Source organism: Hirundo rustica, chromosome 12 (genome assembly GCF_015227805.2).
Source record: "Hirundo rustica isolate bHirRus1 chromosome 12, bHirRus1.pri.v3, whole genome shotgun sequence".
Taxonomy (NCBI): Eukaryota; Metazoa; Chordata; class Aves; order Passeriformes; family Hirundinidae; genus Hirundo; species Hirundo rustica.
Window position 1 is genome coordinate 6,195,579 of NC_053461.1, and position 14,498 is coordinate 6,210,076.

Genomic DNA, 14,498 nt, shown 5'->3' on the forward strand with positions numbered 1-14,498 from the left:
TAGGTAATTCAACCTGTAATAAACAATAGAAACGCTGGAGATCATTGTAAAAAACCAGCCATGTAAGCTCTTAACCTGCTCTGCACAGTGCCTCCTCCCTTAATAATACATTTACTGGTTTCCCTAAGCAGCACAGTAAACAGCAGATCATCCTTCAGAATAGGTGGCAACAAAGAGACTGAGTTGTGACCTATGCCACCCTTCAACGGCGAAAGCCACCTTTGTTTATGTCCACCGCAGCAATTAGCTTAGCTCCATCAGCTAAAAAAAGAGCCCCATGAGAAATGGAAGCAATGCCAACCTGGCCAAGTGACCTAGTGTCTCAGATTATGCCTTACTTGGAAAGAGGAGAGGAACAGAACTGCTGAACAGAAGCAAGTAAGGCAGTCACACACTGAATGGGATATGATACTTGAAACTATGTCAGCGTTAAACCCAGCTCCTGTGCTTCCTCCAGAACAGGACGCAGCAGTTTGTTTTCTCACACATACACAGAGAAGTGAATGTTACGAAGCAAACTTTCAAAAAACCTCCAAACTTCCAGACAAAGCTATTAGCTCCTCTCTTACTCTTACCTATAGGTTTATAATCAGTTGCATTAAATGTCCTGAAAGAAGAGCCAAAGGGACTTCTCATTCTTTCCTCCAGAAGGTCATCCTCATCATCTGCCTGCAACATAGCTGAAACAAGGAAAGATTATCCCACAAATGTGCCTTCCATTAGTCACTATCATTAATCAACTTCAGATCAAATCAGATTCTGACATGAATTTTCTTTAGATTTAAGAGCTTGGCAAGACCCATTTAATATCTGCTCTTCCAGAAGTGCCTTTATTGATACCACAGATCATCAAAACTTAATACAGAGGACAAAATTATTTTCTCAAGCATCACTGGATCTGCCATTAGACAATAGGTTGCTTTTTAATCTCCCAAATTAGTTATGATATTGCTGATGTTACAGAAAACTGTCTTTGTCAGCAATACATGCACCATGAACATCCTGGAAAAAAACCAGTTCACATATGGCAGTAAGGCCTGGGGTTACACAGCCTCTGAAGCTTCCCATTTCACTGAACAAGCATCTACTTATCTCACAAGAGGTGACCCAGGAGAGTGATGTAAGGGTAGAAATCCTACCTCCATACATCACCGTGCCAGTATAGTTGAAGACCACACGACACTGATCCAGTGCAGGTACTGTGTGTAACAAATGGAAAGTTCGGAGGTCCCACTGAAAAAACACAGATTAAGGAGGAACAAAATTGAAAATTTCTATTCCCTTTTCAATGAAGTGGCAAAGAACTGGCTAATTGCGTTCAAGGAACCTCATTGTCGCTGTCTTGCAAATATGATGGAAGTAGATTTGGACACTGGCACTACAATTCCATTCCATGTGCTCAAAATGAGAAAGCTCTGACTTAAAATGCCATTCCCAGCCATGAGAGGTGACTGCAGTACCTTCAAGCCTGATCTTGTCAAGACATGGGAAGAGAGCTGAGGTGCTACAGAGTGGATCAGAGGAGAAAATCTCTCTTGCTCTCTCTGTAATAAAAGTATTTTCTTCAGACTGCATTAGAGGCAGAATCTAGGTTTAACTTAGCTACCTAACAGTCCCTACTTTTCCTTGATTCACAGATAGAGGCTCCTGTTACCACACACAACATGTAACACAGAAGACCATTCATGCAACTCTGCAAACAGCTACTTGTTCATCCATCCCAGTCCCCACAGTGGCCCAAAGGATACAATTTCAGTGTTGACTATGACCTCCAGCCCATTGGGATGGAAAACACCACTGATAGTCATGTTGAATTTGTCAAACTTGTGGATGGCTTGTGCTGATCTGACATCCCAGAGGACACCATCGTTTAGGACAAGGTCATCAGTGGGGTTAAAAGTGGCACAGTTCTTCTTGTAGTTGTTGGCAAGATCTGGGTTAAACAGAGTCAATAGCTTGTTGCCAGTCTGAATATCATAGATCTTTTAGGTTAAAAAGAAAAAGAAAGATTAGTCACAATTTGTAATACACCTGTGCCTAAAATCCCCCTGTTCCCCTTCCTACACTGCTTACAGAATCACCCCATTCCAATTTTCCATCTCATGTGACAGCATTCCATAAATAACCCTTCCTACCAGCCCTTGAATAGTTTTTCACAGCTGGAACCAAGCCTCACAACAAGTTTTGGCCAGTGCTTGGCTTACCGCAGGTTCACTGCCACATTTCTCTACAATCAGGGTGAGTTCCAAATAAAACCACCCCACTATGAGGACTGGCAAGATGCAATCACCAGGTACCACTTAGCCAGAAACCATTTCAGAAATGGAACTGCTTTCAGAGCAGATGGTATTTACAAACATTAAAACTCCAAAGCACACAGCGAGGGGGGGGAAAAAGCCAGAAACTATAGAAAATTATTTAAAATTCCTGGCATTTACACAGAAAGGCAAATTTGAGCTTTGGCACAAGAAACTTTTGGAATATAAAAAAGGGCTTTAAACTAGTACATAAGGTTTATGATCATCTCCTCAGATAAATCTGATCTGTAATATCCTTTAGAGATTAGCTCTTGTTCAAACTTACAAAGGAAAATGTTCTCTAGAACTGGAAAACAAATCTGTTTACCAGATAAACACAATACACAAACTTCCAGCTAAATCCAAATTAAAAACTGGGCAGGAATAGAGAGTTTACTTAAACAAATCAGAGTAACATGTGAAATGATAAATAATTTGAGTAAATTACATTTCACTGAAAATTTTTAGGCAAATTCTCCTTTAAGAGAGACAGGGCCTATAACAAATGCAAATTGGCACTGCAAAGCAGCAGAAGTTCTCTGAAGCATTGTCTGTCCAATTTGCAGGAATTCATGCAAAGCACTACAACAGTACTCTCAAGATACAGTGGTAAAGTTAAACAACCCAAAACTAAGTAAATTACCAAAAGTAAGGACATTTCTAATAGGTCATTTCCCACAGCTGTTGACTGAGCTACTGTTTACAGTGGAACTTTATTTTTATTATTATTATTATTACTGAAAAGCAGGGCTAGGAAAGCAACTTCAGAGGGGGAAAAAAAATCCTGCAAATCCTCTCAAATAATAAAACAAAGCAAAATCTAAAATTGCCCAGGGTACTTGCCCAGAGGCAACACATCCACACTGCTTGTGATGGGCAAGTTTATACCCTCAGGAACAGGGAGAAGTTACTTGACACTTTCAAAGCTTTCCTCTGAAGTTCATCAGTTCCACAGAGCATCAAAGCACTCACGTCAATTAACAGATATCCTATGGAGAATTATATTTCTGCCAGAGCTTCACAGCCAGGAGCTTTCCTGGTACTTACATGTGCAATATCTCCCTTTGTGCCAATGACCCTGTCCTGAGAGTGCTTGCTGAACTCCACATAGTGGTCATCCGGGAAGGAATGCCTGCAGATACAGTCAGTAAGGAAGTCACGGAATTGCAGATTCTACATGATCCAAACAACCCCAAAAGCTCCAGCACAGGTTTCAACAGCAGAGAAAAGACGTAGAAATCCCTCTCCTTTACCACTGACCACATCATAGTGCAGAAGTAAATTCAGACCTCCAATATCACACTTAGGAGAAATCAGAGATGGATGGCATTGTGAACACTGGAACACGTGCAGCCTGAGGGAGTTGAACCTTTCCTCTGAAGAAAGGCCTCTAGCTGACCCCACACAGGCCACACCAAAACAGTTGTTTACAACTCAAGTAGACAACAATCAAACCTGTGACAAATGAAAGAGTTTTCCACCAACTTTTTTATGGAAAGGAACAATTGTAAATACTGCAATAGATTATAAAGAGTTTGCAGTCCAGGTCTGACAATTTCACCATGCAAACCACCATGCTAGTTCAATTCTGACCTGGCTACACAAAGATTGCCAAGATAATTTACAAACATGAGAATAAAAACAAACATTTGTTTGCCTTCAGGAGTAACAGCGACTTTAGTGATCTATCTTGCATGAAACAGGACTTCAGGTAGAACTCAGTTAGAATTTGCTCTGTACCAAATAAAATAGGGAAATTACCAACATAAGAAAGGGATCACATTTTGTTTTTCACAAGAGACATTTAGAGATCTGTACTATTCTGTTTTTGAGTTTATTCTTGTATCAAACAGTTCTTCCAACTGCAGCACAGCCCACAGCTGAATCAGAGTGCACCTACTTCATATCAAAGACAGACTTCATTCCCCACAACGCAGACAGAGGTTGGCTCCACGTAGCAGATGTCAGCAATAAAGATCCATCCTGGATTTCCAGATTGGAGTTGAGGAAAGGAAAAGAACACCAGAGAAAACAGAGGTTATAATTTTACCTGTACACTTTTAACTCAAGATAGAGCAACTTTTGTGCCTAATACTACTCCTATAGGTATAAAATCCAAGTATCTAATACTACGTATAACAAAGAGCCCTTGGTAGACAAACTTTACAGGTAACAGTAGGAACAATCTATGATGTTAACAGCAGATAAAATCAGGATAATCCATGGCTGAATTCTGATGCCCCATGAGGGGAGTCCATTCTGCTTATAAATCTTTTCTTTCTTTCCAGAATCATCCCCTGAAAAGTTTCTTTCTCCAGCAAAGATATATAAACACTGGTATTTTATCTCACACATGGATAAATGTGTAACAGTCAGTTTAAGCATTTTCCACACTTAAATATTCATTTCTTAAGAAGGTACACAGCCACCGTGTATCTTCTTTATTATCTTGGGAAGAAAAAACCCTAAACGTAGAACTCACAAGAGCGAGAATAGGCAACTATTGTCAGCACTTCCATGAGAGGCACTGCAGGGCAGCCAGTGGGTACATTTCAGATGAACATACCCAGGGCTTAGGCAGTGAGAACTGCTAAAAATCAGAACAGGTCTGTGATTCCTTACCCTGGATGGCTCAAGGTGCGTGATGGCCGAGTTATGGCAGTTGTAACTGGCCTCTTCCTGTCCACTGAACACATTATAGAGTTTCAGCTGCCCCGTGCAAGTACCCAGCATTAAGAATCGTTCTCTCGCAGAAAATGCACAACAGGTAAAGCCACTCTCATCCTCATTTGCTTCCCTGAACACAGAAATTGGACGGAACCTAGAGAAGGAAGAAGTACATGGGTAACCCAAAGGGGAGAAGCAAAACTGAAATGTGGTCTGATGATATTAAATCCAGCCCTTAAAGATTACGCAGGTACAAGTTAAAGCTTTCTTCTAGAGTAAGCCAAGTGTCAGTTTGAAGACTAATGCTTGAGTATTGCAACAGTGTTTGCAATCTTTCAGGGTTTGTTTTCCACTACGTGGTACTTCTATTACAGCACATCATTAACCTGAAGCACTTGGACTCCATCTTCAAAGCTGGATTGATGGAAAACCTGTAATGCCAACACCTGGGTAAGTACAGAGAGCTAGCAAAAACATTCCTAACAGTCCCGAAACACTTAGCACAAGAAGATGTCACATGAGCCAAACAACATCCTGGCATCATAACTTCCCACACTGACACTGCTTTCACTGTGAAGACGCTTTCATGAATGTGCCACCTTTATTTTCATAAACTTTACCTCACCTTCCAGTTTAACCTCGAGAAAGGCCACATAAAAAGGCAACTTGTGGTGCTGATGATTCAGTTGCACGAACAAAATATAGATTTCACTGTCTTGCATCTGTCAGCCAACCATCCTCAAGGCTATGTTACACTCTCATAAAATTGGTGCTACATACTCACCTTCCAAAGGAAAACAAAGAGCAACCAGCTTCATTAGTCAATGTTGCTACTGAAAATAAAGTGTGCTTTGTGTACTAAGGGTCGGCACTAAGCACAAGACAAACAGAACAACTACTAAAAATGTCTTCCAAGGCTCTCTCACTGTCACCGTCAATGACAACTCTTTTGTCTCCAAAGATACTCCACCATGGGACTGCACAGCCTGAATCCAGGTAAGGCTTTCTGGCACAGGGTACACTCAGAGGGATTACAAGAGAAGTTTTCTTCCTTACCTGCTAAATATAAGGTGTCTATCAAAGCAGCCACCATCCACCCCTCCGTACTTCGGAAAGGCCGCCCTGCGGGTCAGCCGTGAGGTAAAGTTACTGGGCGCCTGGCGCCTCTGTTTTGGCTCAGGACACTGGTGGGGAGTAAAGAGAGAGAAAGGGGGACAGGTGGCAACAGGGTTCTTGCAGCGGGCATGCTGCTCCCTAAGGTACTCTGTGATTATACTGTCCAGCGTGGGTGGGGAAGGAAGGTGTCTGTCCAGCTGCTTTTTGATAGCTGGGCTCTGGCTGTAAGCGCCATGGTCCGATTTTTGTCGCAACACTCTGATTTTCCTGCCGTTGCAGGGAGACGGCCTCTCCCTGACAAAGCTAATCCTGCCAATCAGAGGAGAGTTGCTGGCGTAAGAAGGGCCTGGAAGGGCGGGTGGACCTTGGGACGCAGACGGCCTTGCCTGAGCGTGGACAGAGGTGGCAGCGGAACCTACGGCAGCATGGCTACTCAAACGGGCCGAGATGCCGTTAGCCATGCGAGGAGTGCGGGGCAGAGTCACCGGAGAGGCGGCAGCCGCGACAGGGGTGAAGGCAGAAGAGTGAGACGCCGCAGTCATGGGCAGGTCGGCCTCTTTGGTAAGGACAGACGCCGTTTCCCCGAGGCCCTTAGAGATGAGGTGGTTCCGAATCAGCAGCAGCAGCTCCTTCTCAGGAAAGGTGATCCTCGACTGGGCCACCACGTCCGCCTTCTGCAGCCGCGCCAGCGAGACGTCCGTGCCGATGAGCAGGGGCTTCCCCGAGACGCGCTCGATGAGCTCGGCGGCGTATTTGCAGAACTTCACGTGCTCGCTGCGCTTGTCCTGCAGCACCGGCTCCTTCATCAGCTGCTGGATCTGACAGCTGCTGAACAGGGGCAGTTTGCTGATGATCTGCCGGACGGTGCTGCTGCGCGAGAGCCCCACCAGCGCTTTGCAGGCCAGCGCCCGGATCTGATCGGCATCAGTGATCGGCATCTTCACAGACAGCAATGACAGCAGCACCTTGATGCCGTTGTTGGACTGCACCACGTTCCACATCTTGGCCAACGTGTGCTCGCTGCTCTTGGGGGCCTGAGGAAGCTTTCGACGAGGAGTGCCGGAGATGAATTTCCCGATGCTGGAGATCCGGTTATCTGGGCCACACACGCAGTTGATGATGATCTGAAGGGCTGATTTCTGAATCTCAGCATCATGGATGAAAAACTCGCCCTCAGCAACTCCAAGGATGATACTAATACCTGGTGAGGGAAAGAAGTTGTTTCTTTAGTACTCTAAAATGTTATCTTACACAAGGCGATCAGACAAGTAAGGGAGTCCTCCAACAAGTTTGAAGAAAATAGGTTTTCTTCAAAATTCAAAACCAGAAATTCCTGATGTTCTGCTAACTAGTCCGAGACATATCTTTCTACCTCCCTAGAAAAATGTTTCCCTGCACTGCTGGTCCTCCACCTCATCATCAGTAGATAGTGTCACACAATCTCTTAGACATGGTGATCAAGCACAGCCCAGGAGTAAAAAAAATTTGCAAAGTATCTGGACAGAGCAAGATGCACAGAAAAGCTCTGACTCTTACTGCATAGAGCTCTCTTGTATAAACACTAAGAGGAAGGAAGTGGACCAAGTCATTGAGGACAAAATCATATCACAACTTTCAAAAGGAATCAGGCAAAAAAGAAACTTTAGGGAGACTTTTTTTCCCCATAGAATTCCTGCTAGTTTCATGTCTGCTTCAGAATATCAAAACCCTCACAGAACTGGTGTTTGCCTAGAGACTTTTTGTTTAAAATAAACTATCTTTTGCCTATATCTAGTATTCTGCCTGCCTTTTATTTTTATTTTCTTAAAAAGAAAAGTGAGGCTCCAGTTAAAACAGAAGCCTTGGATCTGATCCAGGCACGTCTCACTCATTTACATGCTGAACCTGGAGATAACCAGTTAGAGCATAACTCACACAGCAATAATTGTTCCTCTCCCTGACTCTCAAATGCCATATCCTCAGGAGACCTAAATTTCTGAGAAACAGAAGAAACCTAATAGTCCCATTACAAAAGTATATTTGCCTCCACCCATATTTAATGAGCTCTTGAAAACAAGTGCAGGAGAAAGACCTGCCTCTAAATTTGTAACCCAACCACAATGCTAATCAAGACACGATTTTAACCACAGTGCACTCTCCCATTTATTTGCATCCTTGACAGCAGCTCTGAGCACATGAATTATTTTAACCCTTGTCTCCCTGTTGATGAGGAACAGCCAGCCAAAATCCATGTAGCAGAAGACAAGAGAGAAATGTGTAAGACATTAGGACCATATTCAGCTTACCCACAGTGGAAACAGTGGATCCAGCTTCATCTAACACATCCACAGGTTCTGCCAGTTGCAACTGGATTTTAGGAACTACAGTCAGGATGGCCAGTACATCCAAAGCATATCGTACTGTGTCATTCCTGGAAGACAGCAACAGAAGAACTTCTTAGAATTGCATGTAGAGAGTTGTTTCAATAACATAAAATAGTATTCAACTAACTCTGCTCCAAGAAACGGAAGTAAATCAGTCACATCTGCTGCATTTGATGGTGCCTTTTGATTTTACAGTGAAAAGGGCTGGTCTCCATAGAAGGCAGTGCTCACATGCACACCATTGCCTGCAGTCTGCCAACATTTATCCCACATGGCTCACAGGCTCCTAAAAGCACAGTAGTTTTGTATGCATAAAAATAAGAATGTTAGGACTTACTAAGGAAAGCATTCTAAATTAAACTTCTAAATCTAATCTAACTCTACATCTTAGGTGGGAAACACTGCCGTCCAAAATACTCTGTCACTAGTTAACTAGGAAGGAAGTTTTTCTGAAGCCCAGGGAAACTGTTTAGCAGCAAACCAGACAACTCTGATAGTCAAAAGGGCACCAACTTAGACTCCAGTTTAAGAAAGACACAGGTGTGTGGAAGGTGAAAAGGGATGTGCAGCAAGATGTGTGAGAGCAGAAAAATGCAAAAAAGAAGAGATCTATATAACCTGTGTGGAAAGGCAGGAGTTAACCCAGGTAGCAATTAGGAAACAGCTGCAGAAGAAAGAAACAGGAGAACACAAACTACCCAGGAGAGTGCAACCTGAGAGTGGGAGGGAGGCAGGGAACTGCAGAAGCAAAACAGATTTCAAAGGCTTTCAATTTAAGTCAGGTAAGGAGCTCCTGTAGGCAGCAGAAATAAGGAGGAGGGAGCCTGGTCCACCTCATTCCAGGATTAAGATATGTCTTGATTTCACCCTCTTCTTGGAGCATTTTCTAGCCTTTCTCTTAACAAAAAGGTAAACAAATTTTGAGACAGATAGAAAGAGGAACAGAATTGTGATGAGGCTTTTCTGAGAAATCAGTCATAGTAATCAGAGGCCTGAGGCATTTTGGCTCTTCAGAAATTTCTTGAGATCCCTCTCTCTACCTTAAGATTTTAGTCCTGCTTTCCCCAGAGTTAGCTTTGATAAGCACTGTGCTGCCACAGCACAGGCCCTAACAGCACTAACCAGCATGTGCCTGTTTTAAACACTATCAGGGTAGAAAACCTGGAAATGTCATGTGCTGCCCTCAAACAGAGCACAACAGCAAACAGCTCACCTTGCATAGTACGTCTTCCAGTTGCAGGCAATGGAAATGAGCTGAAGCATGAGCTGGACACAAGACAACTTGAGAAAAACCTCTGCTGGCTCCCAGTAGAGCTGTGCTGGCCCATACTCAATCAGGAACTCCATCATCTCCACAATCTGCTCGTGGGTATAGGAGCACGCCTGCAGGGAAGGGACACCATTACATCACAAGGGTTATAAACCCACACATCAGACCTGCCACTGCAGGGATTTAACTGAAAACTGCATCTCTAAGATTAGACTACCACTGTGTCTTGCAGATTAAGTATTTACTTTCTGGTTTATTCCCCAGTTATAAAAGAATACAGCAACTGTCACTATAATATACAATAATAGGCTTAAGGATAATATCCTCTAAGTTTCTTTACAGTCTTAGAAAGCTAAGGCCAACTTAAGAAAAGTTACATTAAATTAAAATTCTACTCTGATTTTAAGCTACTAATCTAGTAGTTACTAAACCATCATTCAATATACATTTATGCTAAAACATTTAAAAGGTAGCTAAAACGATTCAATTACAGTTTCTAAGTTCTGACTACAAAACATAGTGAAAATTCCAAGCAAGTTTGCCTTTCAATATTTTTATTTACATGAGAAAGCAACAGTTTATATACATTTCTTTAGTTACTGAAAAGAAGTGATTTCTGCAGAAGCAAAAACTCCCTTCTATTTTCTTATTTCAGCTCCTCCAGAAAATCATCGTGAATTAAATCAGAAACCACAGGTAAATGTACTTTTTCAAAACCAGCAACCATAAAATCTAGTTTAAAAAAACCCCAACAAACAAACCAACCCAAAACAAACCAACAAAACCAGCTTTTCAGGGAGAAATCAGGAAAGAAAAATCATGGTCAAAACTGGATTATTATCTATCTGGATCTCACAGGTAATTTCTAAAAACAGTGGTGTCCAAAAGACATTTCAGTTATCATTATCAAATTAAACTTATTTCTGAGTTTTTCACCATTATATACTTCTATACACATACTGATTTTGTCCTTTCAAAGATTCACAGCATTGGAAACCCCACAAGTATCAAAAACAACGTGCCTTGGAGTTTTTGAGAGATGGAAAGGGAACCACAGCACATGAGCAGGAGTAATTACATTAATCAAATGTAATTCAGACAAACCTCAAAGGTCCCCTGTATTTTCCTTACAGTGCCATCCCACACGACAGGAAAGAAGCACAAGTAAAACAACTGCAGCCTGCCCAGTGATTGCACTGGCTTCCAAGGGTATCTACAAATGTCTGCAGCTTGGATTCAACTGAGAAATGCACAACATGTGAAAAGCTTGCAATATGCTCCTCACCTTGTAGGGGGGCTGAGGATGGACCAGGATGCCGCCCTCGGTGCGCTGCAGCGACTGCTTCACCTGCTCCAGTTTGATGGCAAGGTGAGCCTCGAAGTAGCGGCGCAGGGCCATGCATGTGTGCTTCCCCGTCTGGCGACTGGCAAAGATCTCATCATCGCTCAGGAGGGCTCCTTGGTCCTCCAGGTTTAGGATCTCCAGAGTGCTTATCTTCAGGAAGAATTTGGGTGTGGGGAAAAAAATTTAATCAGCTCAGTGTTCAGGGAAAAAAGCATCTACAACTCTCAACTGCTCTTGTACCAAACCCAAACACATTGCCTTTACTGTACAGGACACAGCAGCACACTTAGAGCTGTCTGAACACAAAAGTGTCTCTGCGTGGGTAAACAGCCTAAATTGAACCATGCCCTCTCCTTCACTATCTGTGAAGACAGAAATCACAGAATGAACTAGGTTGGAAAAGACCTTTGAGATCATCAAGTTCAACCTATGACCTAACACCTCCTCATCAGCTAAATCACGGCACTGAGTGCCACATCTGATCTCTTTTTAAAGGTGTCCAGGGACAGTGACTCCACAACCTCCCTGGGCAGATGATTCCAGTGCCCAAACATTCTTTCAATGAAGTTTTTTCTGATATCCAACCTAAAAGGCCTCAGCACAACTTAAGACTGTGTCCTCTCGTTCTGTCAGTCGTGCCTGGGAGATGAGACCAACCCCCACATAACTAAACCACCTTTCAGGTAGTTGTAGAGAGTGGTAAGATCACCCCAAGCCTCCTTTTTTCTAGGCTAAAGAAGTGTGGGTATGGAGGCAGCGTTGTGCTGAGTGCTATTGGGCATAATAATAGCACTACACAGTGTGCTTGCACCCTGCAGCACTGATGTCCCTGAGTTAGGCACAGCAGCACCCTGCAGGCATTGCAGCTTTTCTACATGAACCATGACTTGAACTTGTGCCCAGAAGGTACAGTGGTTCCTGCAGCACACACACAGCCACTCCTCTCCTGGAACAAGGCTGTATTCATCCACATCCAACAGGGTGCACATCTATGTGGAGCGGTAAGAAACACTACCACTAAACCACCACGGTTGGAATGAGTGTTGCTTAACCCAGGAGTTGCACTAAAAAAGGTCCCAAAGGGTAGAAAGTCTCTAGACAATAATCATAATAATAAAAATAATAAAGATAAAAGGATGCACGTGAGTGGTGCATAGATAACCCACTTCTCCATCTCTTGGGATTAGAGGAAGAAAAACCCCAAACAAAACCAAACAAAAGAACAAAACTCTGCACAGTTGCACTTACAGGGTGCAAAACCCGCCAGTAAACCCCTGTTCCAGAGTTAAAGCCACAGCCCTTACCAGGTTAACCAGACGTCGCAGCCCGTCGTGCCTGTCAAAGAGCTCCAGGACAGCACGGAAAGAGAAGCAAATGGAGAAGAACATGGTGGCATGGCAGCAGCCTGAGGCATGGGAGCACTCCATCAGCCACAAGGTGTAGTTCACCACATCTGAAAGCACATTATGGGGGTGCATGCACACCTAGAAAGCAAAAGAACATTCTTGAGGAGGACTTCAGATTTCTTAAGAGATTTGGTCCAAGGAGAATGAAGATTCTTTGAGAAGCAGAGGACAAGTATCAGTTATTCCCAGCTTGACTTGGGACATCTGAGACACGAAATAAAAAGTCCCATTTCCAGACCAGTAAAAAAAGCTGCTGTTAGACTAATAAAGAGTATGATTTGGCAATGTAGGACTAGAAATTGGCCCATTCCCAGAGCAAAGCACAATGAATTCAGCAGCCTTAGCATAGTATAATTGCAGAGTCCTTCTTCATACCACTCCACATATCCAAAGAATGCTTCCCTAGAGGCAGACAAGTTTCCACAGAAGACACACAAATTCTGCCCAGTGTAACCGAGTACCATACGCTATGTTGAGGTACTAGCAAACCCTGGCAGCACCAATGCCTGCGGGAATCGCAAGGATTGCCAAATGCAAACCTAAAACCTGACTTTTCTCTAGAAACAGACAACTGAGCCAGTCTTTTCCTGTTCTCAGACCTTGCCTCCGAGATGTGCAGACCACGTGCTCAGAACTGCACTTCTGCATTTGCCTGTTTACTTCTACTGAGGAGGAACTGGGAACCCTCTCCCAGGGTCAGTGACAAGAGGAACTGAAGTGCTGGCACCAGCTGCTGTGTGCCATGAGTTGGCAGAGTTTTCCACCTCTTCTCTGCTGGTGTTGGATGTACTCAAAGAATACAGTGCTACCAGCTTCAGCCCTGAGGTCTGCCATGGGCTGCTTGACAAGGGACTGTACCCTAAGCTGGCTTCCTCTGAAATCCAAAATGTACCACAGACACCTGCTCAACCTGGTCCCTGAGCATACTGGGGATAACATCTGGAACCACGCATGGAGAAAAACAATCCCAAGCCTGGCAGTCCATTGGAACAGACAGGAAAAGAAAGGCAAATGAAGATGAAGGAGGTTTTTGTTGTGATTTTTTTGAGGGAAAGAGGGAAGAATAGAACAAAAAAGGTGATTAAAGTATTGGGACAATGCTGACGAGGTCTTCAGTTAATTCCCTAGGAAATGAAACCCACACCCTTGAAACAAAACACTGTTAATCATAATATACACACACCTTGAAACCATACACCTTATTCATATACCACCCAATGCCTCTGCATACATCAATCATCCACGTAAATTTGCTTTTAAGCTTAGGAGATGTTCATTCACTGCTTGAACACAGGTAGAAACACTGAGAAACGATGGGAATCACTGCAGTTACAGCACAAGAACAACTCTTACCCTCTCCATAGCATCTTGATTGTACGACAAGTAATACAAACACATGGACACTCCTGTTGCTGCCATAGAAGGACGAGGAATCTCCAGCAACTTTTGCACTCCTCCATGAGCAACAAACTCCGTAGCAAACTTGTTGTGCAGCAGCAATGATGCCAAATGCTAAGGAATCATAAAAGCAGATTAGACTAGGATTCTTCAAACTGTCATCAATTACATCCCCATCCCATAGAAAAAACAGACTTGTTTTTCTGCCTTTGTTGAAGGCAGGAAAAGTAACCGCCCTGTGATCTGGGCACCTCACTCCCTCCTCCCATTACATTCAATCCAGAATGTAGTATTTATCCCAACAACAAAACCAAAAGAGGCACTACCACTTTTTTTTACACATCTTGCAAAAGAAATACAAGAAAAGCAGAGCAACTCGGAAATTATCCAACAGGCCACCTTAAGGTCTTTCTATTGTCTTCAAGTTCACTCACTTTCTATTATCACTACTACTTAAATTTTCATTCATACTTTGATTACGACATATTGCTGACACAAGGAATTTTACAAAATTATGTGTAAAGGCAATTAAAGAGAAATTTGCAGCTGCACTGAAGTGTACTGCACATGGCTTTTTCTGTATTACCTACACCTGAAGAGGAAACAGTAAAACCACTGTAAACCCCACTCTACTGA

At 43.2% G+C, this 14,498-nt stretch overlaps 1 protein-coding gene across 3 annotated transcripts in view; it reads right to left on the bottom strand.

Moving 5' to 3' along the window:
- DCAF1 (DDB1 and CUL4 associated factor 1) overlaps positions 1-14,498 on the bottom strand; it is a 47,615-nt gene that overhangs the window by 16,692 nt on the left and 16,425 nt on the right. For all 3 annotated transcript variants that reach the window (XM_040076183.2, XM_040076185.2, XM_040076186.2), the window contains exons 9-20: positions 13,818-13,976; positions 12,363-12,542; positions 10,999-11,208; positions 9,657-9,826; positions 8,366-8,490; positions 6,021-7,281; positions 4,920-5,118; positions 4,198-4,280; positions 3,345-3,429; positions 1,749-1,982; positions 1,140-1,233; positions 576-680 (exon numbers count right to left, since the gene is read on the bottom strand). In XM_040076183.2, coding sequence (XP_039932117.1) covers positions 576-680; positions 1,140-1,233; positions 1,749-1,982; positions 3,345-3,429; positions 4,198-4,280; positions 4,920-5,118; positions 6,021-7,281; positions 8,366-8,490; positions 9,657-9,826; positions 10,999-11,208; positions 12,363-12,542; positions 13,818-13,976 — 2,905 coding nt within the window. The remainder of the gene's footprint in view (positions 1-575; positions 681-1,139; positions 1,234-1,748; positions 1,983-3,344; positions 3,430-4,197; positions 4,281-4,919; positions 5,119-6,020; positions 7,282-8,365; positions 8,491-9,656; positions 9,827-10,998; positions 11,209-12,362; positions 12,543-13,817; positions 13,977-14,498) is intronic.